Raw genomic sequence first — 14,501 nt, forward strand, 5'->3', positions numbered from 1 at the left:
TTAAAGAAAAGAGGTTTGGAAAAGGGGGTAGGTTCGGGAAGCCCTTTAAAAGTTCGAGGTTTTTCGAACTTATAACTAAAATAATATAATAATAAGATTTAAAAAGAAGTTTGATTTAATTAAAGGGGAGAGAGAGAGAGAGAGAGAGAGAGAGAGAGAGAGAGAGAGAGAGAGAGAGAGAAAACCTAGGCCCTATACATGAGAGAGAGGGGGGGAGGGGGGAGGAATTTAATTAAAAAGGGAGGTGAAGAAATAAGGTTTTAATAAAAAAAGGGAAGAGGAAAAGAAAATGAGATATTGCACGTGAGAAAGAGGGGAAGGAAGGGGGTTTTGATTAAAGAAAAGAGGTTTGAAAAATGGGGTAGGTTCGGGAAGCCCTCTGAAGATTCGAGGTTTTCCGAACTTATAGTTAAAATAATATAATAATTAAAGGAGAGAGAGGGAGAGAGAGAAAGAGAGAGAGAGAGAGAGAGAACCTAGGCCCTATACATGAGAGAGAGGGGGGAGGAATTTAATTAAAAAGGGAGGTAAGAAAATGAGATATTACACGTGAGAAAGAGAGGAAGGGAAGGGGTTTTGATTAAATAAAAGAGGTTTGGAAAAGGGGGTAGGTTTGGGAAGCCCTCTCGAGGTTCGAGGTTTTCCGAACCTATAATTAAAATAACATAATAATAAGGTGAGAAAGAGAAGAAGAGAGGGGGTTTTGATTAAAGAAAAGAGGTTTGGAAAAGTGGTAGGTTCGGGAAGCCCTTTGAAAGTTCAAGGTTTTTCGAACTTATAGTTAAAATAATATAATAATAAGATTTAAAAAGAAGTTTGATTTAATTAAAGGAGAGAGAGAGAGGGAGAGAGAGAAAGAGAGAAAGAAAGAGAAAACCTAAGCCCTATACATGATAGAGAGGTGAGGAGGGGGGAGGAATTTAATTAAAAAGAGAGGTGAGGAAATAAGGCTTTAATTAAAAAAAAGAAGAGAAAAAAAATGAGATATTACACGTCAGAAAGAGAGGAAAGAAAGGGGTTTTGTTAAAAAAAAAAAGATTTGAAAAATGGGATAAGTTCGGGAAGCCCTATGAAAGTTTGAGATTTTCCAAACTTATAGCTAAAATAATATAATAATAAAAATAAGATAAGATGTAATGCAATGCAATATATATATATATATATATATATATATATATATGAGATTGACTGTTGTAGAAAGCGCGTGTTTGAATGTGTGATCGCGGATTCTGCCTCTTCCAAGTTCCTGCTGTCGTGAATGACGTCAAGAGTACCGCCGTCGCCGTGTTCTTCTTCTTCTTCTTCTTCTTCTTCGGACAGCGGTTTCGCTGACATAACTGCACAGGCCAGGAGGAAAAAGAAGACGCCATCCAGATCCTGAAAGCCTCAACAGTCGAGTCTGTCTATATCAACGTAACCTTGCCAACGATCTTTCCCTAATTGCTCCTTTCTATGTCCGTGGAGGTCAGCGATGTTTTACAATGGCGATGGAGCTCCACGATTGCAGGATGCCTATTGCCTAATGCAGAATCGTGACCTTTGAACGATCGCCGTGGTCCCCCGCTCCTCTCCACATCTGTGGAGCTCAGCGAATCCCACAACTCGCCGTGGTCCCTTGCTCCTCTTCATGTCTGTGCAGCTCAGCGAATTCTACAATGGCGACCGAGCTCCACAATAGCAGGATCTTCTTTTTGCTGTATCGTGACTGAATCGAGAACTTCGAATGATCGCTGTGGTCCCTTGTTTCTCTCAATGTCTGGGGAGCTTACTATATTCTACAACGGTGAAGGACCTCCACAATCACAGGGTCCTTTTTTTGCTTAATCGTGACGTTTGAATGATTGCTGTGGTCTCTTGCTCCTCCCCATGTCAATAGAGCTCAGCAATTTCTACAATGGCGACCGAGCTTCTCAATCCCAGGAGTTTTCCCACCGCAACTCAAGGCCTTACTTTACTGTGGCAATCCCAGTCGAGAACGAAGCATCCTGGGAGAGGGAGGATGACATCACATCGAGGGAAGCCCCCCTGGAAAACATAAGTCATGGGAACCTGCTAAGGTCAGGGCCATTAGGAAGGTGCAATGATCCTTATTGCACCATATGTGACTTCTGTTTGGAGTATCCTGCCCCTGCAGCAATCTACCATCAACAGCCTTCGGTAAGTGTTTCTTTACTCCTTTCTGATCTCGTCAAGCTAAAATGGAATGTAGAATAAGCAGTTGATCAAAAAACTGCAAGCCAGTGTTTTACCGGACTTGCTCTTTCCAGTCGTGTCAAGCTTCACGTATTTGCAGTGTTGTACATGTATCGGATAGATACTTATTTTGTGTTCACTGTTTTTATGTACTATTCAATGCGCTAATTAGTTTCTCATGCGTGGGTTGTGACAGATCATCCTAGTAAGCTTTGATTGCATATAACGAAACAGGAATCCGTTTGTCAATTATAGTTGTACCATTCCGTTACAAGAGGAAATTACATATGAGGAGGTTCATGAGCTGTTAGTGCAGTTGTTTAAGAATTCATTTTTTTGAAAAGCAGGCTCCTAGTACATGGCGTGGTCGGGCAAATAATTTTCAAACAATGATTCAAGATTGGAGAAAGCATTGGGGTTCAATTGTTTTGAATCCACACACAAAAATTGTTCAAAAATGGAACCAGTTTTTTGTTGTCGCTTGCTTGGTTGCGATATTTATTGATCCACTTTTCCTCCTACTATTTTCTGTAAGACAGGTATGTACCTTTAAATGTAATGTGCTTTACTTGGTCCTTGGGTTTAATTTATGTGTAAAAGTTGGCTGCCTTTTTCTACTCTTAGACTGTTCTATAGAAGTGTAAATGAATCTGAAAGTGGTGGTTTCCAGGCTGTGAAATGGCATGGATATTATTTTTAAAGCTCTCCACATCATACTGGCTGTCTTTTTCTACACTGCAGGGGTGTACAGAGGGTGGGCCTTGGGGTCAGGTGGGGGTGGGGAGTGTACTATGCAGAGTACAAAAGTTACAATTTGTGTAGTGTGATATTTAGGATGTTTGTTTGTGCATAGACGCATGATGTGAACATAGCTTTTGTGCATTGTTTGAGACTTGACCATGCATATTGTTTTTGTGTGCGTGCATACAAGAGGTGTACTGTGGGAACATGATGATGTTTGTGTCACGATCCATCCCTAGGTTTTCCTGCTCCACCATCTACTTCCCTTTGCAGCTTGTGGCCTCCTGCTTCTCCTGGATGGTAGTCTGCTGGTTGTCCCTGTCTCCTGCACCAGCACATGTTTCCTCTAAACCTGTCCAGCTAATCATGGCCATTCTGTCCTCGACAACATGCACATGTGCTCCTTCAGTCTTCAAAGCCTCTTCTCTCCATTAACCATTTGTTCTGTTGCATTCTTATTGCTTTGTGTATGTGTGGATTCTTTGGAGCTGGAAGATCCATAGTAGCTGCCACCTTGGATCACAATGAATTTTTGGCAGCATGCAAGCCTTTATAATTAGTGCCTCAAGTCAATCCTCCAAATCAATTGGTTGATCAGACCATACTTGCTCGAAGCAGGGCTTGTCATCAAAAGGTATACCCGACAACATGGAATTGATCATGATGAAAAATTCTAATCTAATATCTAATACTAGTATTTAAGGAACTGTAGTAGAGACTATAGAAAGCTACAACAGCTTGCAAGGTACATCAGGTGTTGTATGTGTAGGCTGTCTATGTAGAAATTACATGGCACAACGGATAGAATCTGAGCAAGGAGAAGTAGAGAACACACATCAAATAAGAGAAGAACAGAAACTGCTTTAATTTCAAACGAACTAATATAAAGATGGCTGTGTCCATCTGCGCGTCTTTATTGTGAAGCTTAGATGGCGATCTAGACAAATGATAGGCAAAGAGCTAGAGGGTAGCTGGAAGAACTCTAATTGGATGAAGAATGGATTGACCATGGCTTTAGAGGGGTCTTCCTTTTATAGCGCAGAAAGGTAGTCTGGTCGACATGTCTAACCATATTATGAACCTTCCCTAGTCGGCCAAGGAATATTCCCTTCACCATGGGCCAGGGGCGTTGCCCCTAGACCTTAGTCAGGGAGGTGCTAGCTCCCCTGAGAACCCCCAGCTAGGGGCCACTTACGTGGCCCTCGGACCCTGAAATAGGGGTCCTTGATAACTCCCATACCTTGCAACTTGATGCATTGGACCTCGACTTGCTACTAGCATAACTACTCTATCTAACCCAAAGACTAGATCCACAAAGGTCACCTTTTTGCTATCCGCTCACATAGACCTCATCTGACATACAAGGACCCAATCAATGTCCGTGCTCACATATGCCTTCTCCTCGTAATGGGGTCCTTAAAACTTAGAGTACCATGGAACATTGGTGGCACCTTATGAGGGTGGGGGATTGAGCATATCTAACAAGCCCCCCTCAATGTCCACTTGTAGATGAACTACATCCTCGGCCCAACGCCGAGTCTCTAAAGATGAATTTGAAGGAGATCCTTTGTAAGAGCTTTGGTAAACATATTTGCTTCATTCTTCTCCGTTGACCTCAATCAAGTCATGCACATAGTGATATTGGATCTCAATGTGTTTGATGCGTGCATGAAAAAGTGCAGTTTTGGCAATGGCGATGCAACTCTGATTGTCACATTTTAGTATTGTTGGATCTTCATCTTGTATTTCCATATGCCATAGGATCCTTCTTAATCATACTGCTTTACATGTAATAAAGCAGGCTACCTTGTACTTTGCTTCGGTAGAAGACAATGCCACAATTGGTTGCTTATTATTAGTCCAAGAGAAAATTCCTAAATCTAAAGAGAGACAATATTCAGAAATTGATTTTCTGGATGTTGGGTGTAAAGGCCCTTTACGTGCTCTCCCGTGTATATGTTACTTCACACATGTGAACCCACCCTAATGGGTATAAGTGTACCGTATCCTAAGTATAAATACATTCTTTTATTCTTTGTGTGTACCACACTGGTACACACCTATTGGACGGCTCACTCTTACTCTATCATAGTCAAACACTGTTCAGCTTTGAGTCATTGAACTCCTTGATTAATGCGTGCCCTCAGCTTTCTTTCTCTATTTGCTTCTGCTTCAACTCTGCAAATTGGTATCAGAGCCAATGGCTCATGCAAGCAGGCAATTGATCTGTCGGGTTGTTGAGGAGTAGACGAGCAGGTATCAGGCGACCGACTAGTCGGGTGCAGCTAACGGGACAAGTGTCAACAGTTGAATGGTGCAGGTGTAATGGGCCAGGTGACTGGTCGGGTGTAGGTGTAACGGGTGTCAGACGCAGACTGACGACTGATGGGATTGGAGGCGATTGTTGCGTGACAGGAGAGGAGGCATGTGGGTGCATGACGTCTGTCGTCTGTGCAGCCCGGCACCATGTCCTCGTCACACGTGAGCCTTCCGATGTCAGATGGATTGACTATTGATGGGATTGGAGGCGACTGCTACACGATTGGAGTGGAGGCATGCGACACAATGGAAGGCTCACGCGTGACGGGGATAGGATGTCAAGTTGCACAGACGACAGATGTCATGCACCCGCATGGACGACGGATAGGTCAATGCGCCGTTTTTAAAAAAATTGAAATCAGAAAATTTTCCAATCTGATTTATTCCCTCCTCTTTCGGGTGTTCATGTAAGCAAGCACAGAGCCTAAATTTGTGCACATTTCCCCCTTAAAATTTGGGGCTTTTCCCAAATTGTCTGATACATATTCCAGTGACTTCTAAACCATAAATTGCGAACATTGAGTGCACATGCCTCAGAAATTTTGGGGATTCTCAAATGCAAGTGAAATTTTTGCTTGGTTGAGCCAATTTCCTGGAATTACACACTCTTGGACCCCGAAATTTGGGGCTTTTGTAGAAATCGTGAAATTTCTGCAACATTAGCTTGTACTTGATGCTCGGGAAGATGTATTTATGCAATTGGAGCAGATTCACTGCAGAAATTTTGGGGCTTTTCACATTGGTGATGTATTTTTGAGTCGTTTTGAGACTGGACAGTGAAATTTGCAGCAGATTCACTGCTGAGGAGTCTTTTGAGTACTGGATGCTTCAAATGTTGAAAAAGGGCAGCTTCTATTGGTACATGTATTGCTGAATACTCATTATGTAGTGAAACAGTGGTAACTATAGCATTTGGGAATTTTGGTGATGTATTATTGAAGTGGGAGTTATCCTTAATGCAAATGTATGAGATTTGATTCGTGCATATACTATAATCAGTACTTGAGACTGACATTTGCAGCTAAACATCTGCTTCTTGGACACCTTGGAAGTACAAGAGTGTGTACTTATTGTTACAATTCAGAAATTTTGCTATTGGCTAAAAGCATTCAGCCCTTTATTGCGGTTGTGTATTGCTGAAGATGGCTGGCAATGCATCTACATGTGACACAAAGAATCTCTTTGAGATTCATAAATTTGACCGAAATGGTTTTGATCTTTGGAAAGATCGTATGCAGGGTATACTCTTTCTAAAGGATTGTGAAGATGCTTTAGAAGAACATAAGCCTGTTGCTTTGTTAGATGAGGATTGGGCTAAAATGAATAAAAAGGCCATTACTTCATTAAAATGGCCGTCACAGATGATAACTTGGTTGATATAAAGGGGCTTGATACTGCCTATGTAGTTTGGGAGAAACTCAAGGCTACTTATGAGAATACAACTCCTGTCAATCAGGTACATCTCATGTGGAAGTTGGTTAACTTGAAGCTTCATAAGTCCAAATTTGCCTCAGAGCATTTGAATGCTTTCACTGGTAGTTTAAGTCAGTTATAGGATGCAAGTTTGCCAGCTTTTGATCCTAAATTGAGGGCTATCTTCTTGCTCATGACCTTGCCCGATTCATGGGAAGCATTGGTTGTGTCATTGAGCAATAACCCCAACTTGACATTTGATGGTGTGCGTGGTTCTATTCTAAATGAAGAGATTAGACACAATGCAAGTGGGAAAAACAGTGGATCAGCCTACAATGCAAGAGGAAGAACTGAGAAAAGGTATAATGCTGTAAATAAAAACAAAAATTGCAGCAAAAGCAAGGAAAAATAGCAAGATGTAACTTGTTATCAATGTGGTCACAAAGGGCATAAAAAGCCCGATTGCAGGTACTTTAAAAAGGAACAAGAACGTAAGAAGCAGGCTAATGCAAAAGGAAAAAAGAATGACAAGAATGGCAGCTCTATCCCTAAAGAGATAGAAAAAGCAAATGTGGTATCTAGTGTTATTATTAAGGAAATAGAAGATGATAAAGATGCCGATTTGCTGGTTGCATTTTCAAATCCGCTTGCTATGACATTGGAGGACATGTATATCACTAAAATAGATGTGATAGATGCTTTGTTGTCAGCTCATGATGGTTTGTCACAATCGTGGATTGTTGATAGCGGTGCTTCTTTTCATGTAACTCCATCTTTGGAGTGTTTTGCTACTTATGCAGAAGGAATTGATTCTTCATGATGTTAGGTATATTCCTGGCATCAAGAAGAGCTTGCTTTCTATTTGGCAGCTAGACAACAAAGGTTACTTCACTAATTTTGGTGGTGGTATGTGGAAAATACAAAAATGATCTATGCTAGTCATTAGAGGTGGTAAAAAGGGGACTCTGTATTATCTTTATTGCAAGGCACTTCCTGGAAAGTTTGTTGTAGTTGTTGAAGTATAGTCACACATGGAGTTATGAGACAAGCGTCTTGGACATATAAGCCAAAAGGGTTCGCAGGCACTCTTTTCACTTGAAAGAGTTGATGTGAAAAACTCAAAGCTTGACTTTTGTGATGATTGTGTTCTTGGTAAACATGTAAAGAGTCCATACTCTCATGGAGCCTCTAGGAAGGTATATATCTTGGATTTAGTCCATTTTGATGTTTGCACCATGCCAATAAAAACTCATAGTGGTTTCCATTATTTTGTGTCTTTTATTGATGACCATTCTAGGAAGCTATGGGTCTACCTGCTTAAGCAGAAAAGTGAGGCATTGGATTCTTTTAAAAGGTTTTATCCATTGTTTAATACTAAAAAAGGCTTATATTTAAAATACATAAGAACAGATAATGGGGGAGAGTATGTATCTAAAGAATTCAATAAGTTTTGTGATGACAATGGGATTAAACGAGAGCTTACAAGCTCCTTACAATCCATCATCAAATGGTGTGACTGAGCGAATGAATCGCACGCTATGTGAGAAGATTTGGTGAAAGTTGTCCACAACTAATCTCTCACAATCGTTTTGGGGAGAGGCACTTAAAATCGTGGTGCACATTTGCAACTAATCTCCACATCGTGCACTTGAAAGTGGCATCCCTGAAAAGGCTTGGTCTGGCAAACTTGCTTCATATGACCACTTAAGAGTCTTTGGCTGCGAATGCTATGCACATGTACTTATTGATAACAGAACCAAAATTGACATGAAATCTCATAGAGACATCTTCATGGGTTATGGAGGTGAAGGTAGAATGGGCTATTGAGTTTGGGTTCCAAGCATGAAATAGGTGCTACGCAGCCGGGATGTGGAATTCAATGAGTCAAAGCTGTTGAAAAATATCACATCTAATGACTCAGATAAAAAGAAAGTTAAATTTTAGCATGATCAGTTACTTGAGTAGCCATCAGCCACTGAAAATTCAGCTCCTTTTGATGCTGATTATGACAATCAACGTATCATTATTGAGCCAGATGAAAATGGACAACAAGGGGATGCCGAACATCAGCTTTGAGCACCAAAATCAGCATGCTGAAAATGAATTACAGCAGCCTGAAATTGTATTACAGCAACCTGAACATGTAGTTCAGCAGCTAAACAATGAGGTCATTGATATTCCCTTGGATGTGGATCCATTACCTGATAACACAGATCATTGGGTAAGAAGGTCTACACGTGTCAGAAGACCTGTAGAAAGATTTGATCCTTCTTTGGATTGCATTTTGCTCACAGATGAAGGTGAGCCTCTTATGTATAAAGAGGCCTTATCATGTGAGTTAAAGAAAAACTGGGAGCTAGCTATGCAGGAAGAAATGAAGTCATTGTATCAGAATGATACTTGGGATTTGGTTAGATTGCCCAAGGATAGAAAAGCCATTCCTAACAAATGGGTCTATAGAATCAAATGTGTGGATAGCAAACCCAAATACAAAGCCAGACTTATGGCTAAGGGCTATACACAAAAGGAGGGCATTGATTTTCAGGAAGTGTTCTCTCCTGTTGTCAAAATGACCACTCTTCGAATGTTATTTGCCATTGTAGCATCTATGGATCTTGAACTTGATCAGTTGGATGTTAGAACTTGATTAGATGGATGTTAGAACTGCATTTCTACATGGTGATCTGGAAGTAGAGTTGTGCATGAAACAACACGAAGGCTTTGCTATACATGGAAAGGAGCATTTGGTATGTAAGCTTAAGAGAAGCTTGTATGGTTTGAAACAGGCTCCTGGACAATGGTATAAAAAGTTTGATGCCTTCATACTCTCACATTGTTTTAAAAGGAGTAGTGTAGATCACTGCTTATATATTAAGAATACTAATGATGGAAGCCTTATTATACTTGTGCGTTATGTGGATGATATGCTTATTGTTGGTAAGCATAAAAGCCAGATTAATGCATTGAAAAGGTAGCTGAATTCAGTCTTTTCTATGAAGGATTTGGGTGCAGCTGAACATATTTTGGGACGTGTATAATACGAGATAGAGAGCAACAACTCTGATTTCTCTCACAAGAAAAGTACATCAGCAAAGTACTTGATCGTTTTTCTATGGCTGATGTTAAGCCTCTTGGTGTACCTTTTCCACCCTATCTTAAGCTTAGTAAAGCAGATTGCCCAAAAGATAGTAAGGCAGCTAGTACTATGAAGGGTATTCCTTATACTTCACCTTGTTTTTCACTCATGTATGCTATGGTTGTTACTAGACCTGACATTGCTTATGTAGTGGGAGTTGTAAGCAGTTTCATGTCAAATCTTGGCAAAGCACATTAGGAAGCAGTGAAATGTATCTTATGGTACCTTAAGGGCACATAAAGAAAATGTATTTGCTATGGCAAGGGTACGTTGGATCTGTAGGGGTATTATGATGCAGACATGGTAGGTGACTTGGATGCTCACAAGTCGACTAGTGGGTATATCTTTACCCTGACGGGTGGAGCGGTTTCTTGGTGCTCTAGATTGCAAAAAATAGTAGCACTCTCTACCACTGAGGCTAAATATATTTCAGCCACTGAAGTTTCAAAAGCAGCAGTTTGGCTTGGTCGTTTGGTCAAGGATTTTGGACTTCCCACCAAAACACCTGTACTTAGATGTGATAGCCAGAGCACTGTATGCCTGGCTAAGAATGCCATGTTTCATACACGTACCAAACATATTGATGTTCGGTATCATTTTATCAGACAGGTTCTGAATGATGGTCTAGACACCTTGACTAAGATCAAATCACAGGATAACCCTGCAGATGTTCTCAGTAAAAGTCTTGCAAAGACTCAACATGAGCACTACATTAAACTTGCGGGAGTTGGTTAGAGGTTCGCTTAGGATCTTTAAGTGGGAGGTTGTTGGGTGTAAAGGCCCTTTACGCGCTCTCTTGTGTATATATTACTTCACACATGTGAATCCACCCTAAGGGATGTAAGTGTACCGTACCTTGAGTATAAATACATTCTTTTATTCTTTGTGTGTACCACACTGATACACATCTATCTGACGGCTCACTCTCACTCTATCACTGTCAAATACTGTTTAGCTCTGAGTCATTGAACTCCTTGATTAATGTGCCTGCTCTCAGCTCTCTTTCTCTATTTGCTTCCGCTTCAACTCTGCACTGGAATCGCTATCACTTTCCCAATCTAAGTCAAAGTTCCCCATAAAAGCACTTCCGGAAATATATGTGATATCATAGTCAAGAGTTTCCTTCAAGTATATGAGCACCTGCATCCCAGCTTTCCAATGACTTTTTGGAGGTTTGTTTGAGAACTTGCTCAAAACCCCAACTACAAAACTGATATCTGGCCTAGTGTTACACAAGTAGATGAGGTTGCCAACCAACCTCATGTCCCTCCCAATGTCTGCTAGTGTTGATGTATCCGCAATGGATAACTTTACATTGATCTCCATAGGTATAGCTATCCCCTTGCACTTGGTCATGCCAAATGTTTTTAAGATCTCCCATGCATACTTCTTTTGAGAGATGAAGATTTTGCCAGGACTTTAATCCCCAAACAATAGTGCAACAAGCCTAAGTTTTTCATTTCAAACTCAGAGCGCAAAGCCTTTCGAGTCTGATGGATCATATTGTCATAGTCACTTGTAATAAGAAGGTCGTCCACTTATAGGATAATCACTATAGACTTTTCATCATCCTTGTAAATATACAAGTTAGCATCTGAGGCACATATTTTGAAATTCAGATCTAAAAAGAATTTATCTATCCATTGGTATCATGCTTTAGGGGCTTGTTTTAGACCATACAGTGCCTTCTTCAGCTTACAAACTTTGTTTTTAGAATGGGGGGCCTCAAACCCTGGTGGTTGAGCCATGTACACCTCCTCCTTGAGGTCACCATTCAAGAGCGTTGATTTGACATTCATTTGGTAATCTAACCACTTTTTATGAGGGGCCATTGCAAGCCTGGCTTTGTACTTTTCTAAGCTGCCATCAGCCTTGTACTTAACCTTCCAGACCCACTTGGTGCCAATAATCTTCCTTTTTTCTTGCCAATCTACTAGCTTCCAAGTATCATTCTTCATTATGTTGTCATACTCAGCTTGCATAGCCTCTCTCCATACTGGATCAACAAGTTCAAGTCTGCACCTTTACTTCTCTTATAATCTCAATCATCAAAGCCATATTGACTATGTGAGCATAAGTTTTTCTTTGCTCCTCTATTTTCAGAGATCTCCTGGGTCCATCAGCCTTTTCCTCAACTGTGGTAGGCATAGGATTACTGTGACTATGGAGCTGCTTCACCCATCACGGCAATGGCTTGTCCGGTGGTGTGATTGCAGGTTGGTAAAATTTTTCCTCATCATCCGAAGATGATGCTTTCTCTTGCTTGAGGATAGGGATAGCTCTTGGGATAGGTTCATAGTGGACTACTTTGTTGGATGATAAAGTAAAACTTGCATTCTTTTCCTCTGCTGTATGTGGCTAACACCACATTATGGCTTGCTATGATCTTCTTTGCCTTTTGATCATACAATTTGTAAGTCTTTTGCTCATTACTATAACCCAAGAAGATACATTTTGTGCTTTTTCATTTTAATTTGTTTCTCTTATGCTTTGGAACATGTATATAATGTTCACATCCAAAAGTTTTAAAATATGAGACATATGGTTTTTTACTAGAATAGATCTTATGAGGAGTTTTTCCCTTAGTAGCCTTTATGCGACTCCAATTGAGAATGTAGACTGCAGTATTTACAGCTTTTATAAAAAACTGGTTAGCCTTTAAGCACGCACCTTGCCATTCTACAATGGTACAATTTCACTGTTTAACGACGCCATTCTACTGAGGTGTATGAGATGTCATCAATCGACGTTTAATCCCTTTGCTCTTGCAAAACTCTTTAAACTCCTTTGAGTTGAACTCACCACCATCATTTGTTCTAAACTTCTTCATACTTTTCCGTGTTTCATTCTCAATAAGTTTTAGCCATTCTTTAAACTTACCAAAAGCTTGAGCCTTATCATGAAGGAAGTACACCCACTTCTTCCTACTGTAGTTGTCGATAATCAACATAAAATAAGAAGATCCTCCCAAGGCTTGTGTAGGTATTTTACCGCATAAGTCAACATGCACCAACTCTAGAGGAACCTTCACTTTGTTCTTGCTTTCTTGTGAAAATGCCTTTCTTTGGTGCTTGCCCATCATACAAGCTTCACATGATTTCTTCATTTAGTTACTGCAGGTAGCTGAGCAACCATATCTTGCTTATGCATCTCCTTTAACACTACAATACCAATGTGACCAAATCTTTCATGCCAAAGTTTACTTGTGCCCACACCAGTGGTGGCTGTAAGAGTACTTAGCTTATACAGGTTGTTTTTTTTTCTTCGCCAATAACTTTGTCAGCATTGTCGATGATATGTGCACTTGTCTTAATGAACCTCACCTCATTGCCAAGATCAGTTATAGAAGCAACTAATAGCAAATTTCTCTTAATCTCCAAAACATATAACACATTTGAAAGATTTTTGAGTTTACCATTTGGAGTAACAAAGGAAATAGTACTTGTATCCTCAGTAGGGTATTTTGCATCATTCCCAACCATCATAGTGATCGATTTTTGCAAAGGCTTCATTGAACTATATAGACCTTTCTTATTAGTTATGTGATGGGAGGCGCCACTATCTAATATCCATGAGTCAGTGGTAGATATTTCTTGCACCAAGGAACACACTTCCTCAATGTGGTTGCTATAAATAACTCCAATTCTGTTTTAGCCGTATTGGCTATCTCCTTTTCTTTGGTCTTTATGATGCCATTCTTTTCATTTGCCTTCTTGATACGACAATCTACAATTGCATATCCTTTTTTCTTGTAGTAGAAGCACTCTCCTTGAAATATTTTCTTATTATCCTTCTTCTTTTTGTCACCATTGGTAGAGGAACCACCTTTGTCTTTTGCATTGGTGGAGAATGCAATATCTTTAATGTTGCTACATTCTTGGGCTTTAAGTCGTAACTCCTCCATTAGTAGTGCATAAAATTTCTCAAATGTCAAAGCTTGGGGTCTCACCTGAGTGTTTAGGACAGTTACCAATCCATCAAACTTTAGTGGACAAATCCGAAGACACCTTTGAGCTAGCTCCTTACTAGTCTTTTGTATCCCAACGCTAGCCATCTAGTCCCGTAGATTTTTAATCCGAGTGATGAATGCTTCAACTATCTTTTCTTAGCAAACTTCTTTGCTACTAATTGATTCTCCAAGTTCTGAATCCTTGTTTGATTTCGCATTTCTACTGGCTCCTTAGTATGTTCCAAGTCTTTGATGCCTTGTTTGTATGTTGAATCAATGTCAAAACAGTGTCTAAACAGCTTGTAACTAAGGCACACAATGCATTTGCGTTTCCTGGTTTCCAAGTTTGTAAAAGATTTGCATTTGGAGGAATCATAGCACTCGAATTTGATGGGTTGGGAATGGGTTGTGGTTCTGGGTTAGTCCCTAGTACAGTCTCTAAAAGCTCATAAGAATCAAGGATAGTTGTGATTTTAAACTTCCACAAAGTGTAGTTTGTACCATCTAACTTGCCTTCGTTGAAGGTTGGTGGACATATCCTTAGTGTTTGAATTACTAGTACAACACTAGCACCGCTTGATGCGTCAATATTGCTACCTGATATAGTAGATGACATTTCTCCTCTTTGCTATTGAAGCCCTTGCCTCTCACGTACTCTTTACTCCTTAGATCCCCGTGGCCTCTGATACCATGTAGAAGTTACACAACACAGTGGACAAAATCTGAGCAAGGAGTAGAGAATACACAACA

At 40.2% G+C, this 14,501-nt stretch overlaps 1 protein-coding gene across 2 annotated transcripts in view; it reads left to right on the forward strand.

The window, feature by feature from the left end:
* The first annotated feature begins 1,200 nt into the window (after nucleotides 1–1,200).
* Nucleotides 1,201–14,501, forward strand: part of LOC148036537 (putative cyclic nucleotide-gated ion channel 20, chloroplastic) — a 176,317-nt gene continuing 163,016 nt past the window's right edge. For both annotated transcript variants that reach the window (XM_087678524.1, XM_087678525.1), the window contains exons 1-2: nucleotides 1,201–2,157; nucleotides 2,541–2,732. In XM_087678524.1, coding sequence (XP_087534650.1) covers nucleotides 1,867–2,157; nucleotides 2,541–2,732 — 483 coding nt within the window. In that variant the 5' untranslated portion in view covers nucleotides 1,201–1,866. The remainder of the gene's footprint in view (nucleotides 2,158–2,540; nucleotides 2,733–14,501) is intronic.

The sequence above is a fragment of the Lygodium microphyllum genome, chromosome 5 (assembly GCF_053477565.2).
Source record: "Lygodium microphyllum isolate KBCC chromosome 5, Lygodium_microphyllum_v1.1.10, whole genome shotgun sequence".
NCBI classification, from domain to species: Eukaryota; Viridiplantae; Streptophyta; class Polypodiopsida; order Schizaeales; family Lygodiaceae; genus Lygodium; species Lygodium microphyllum.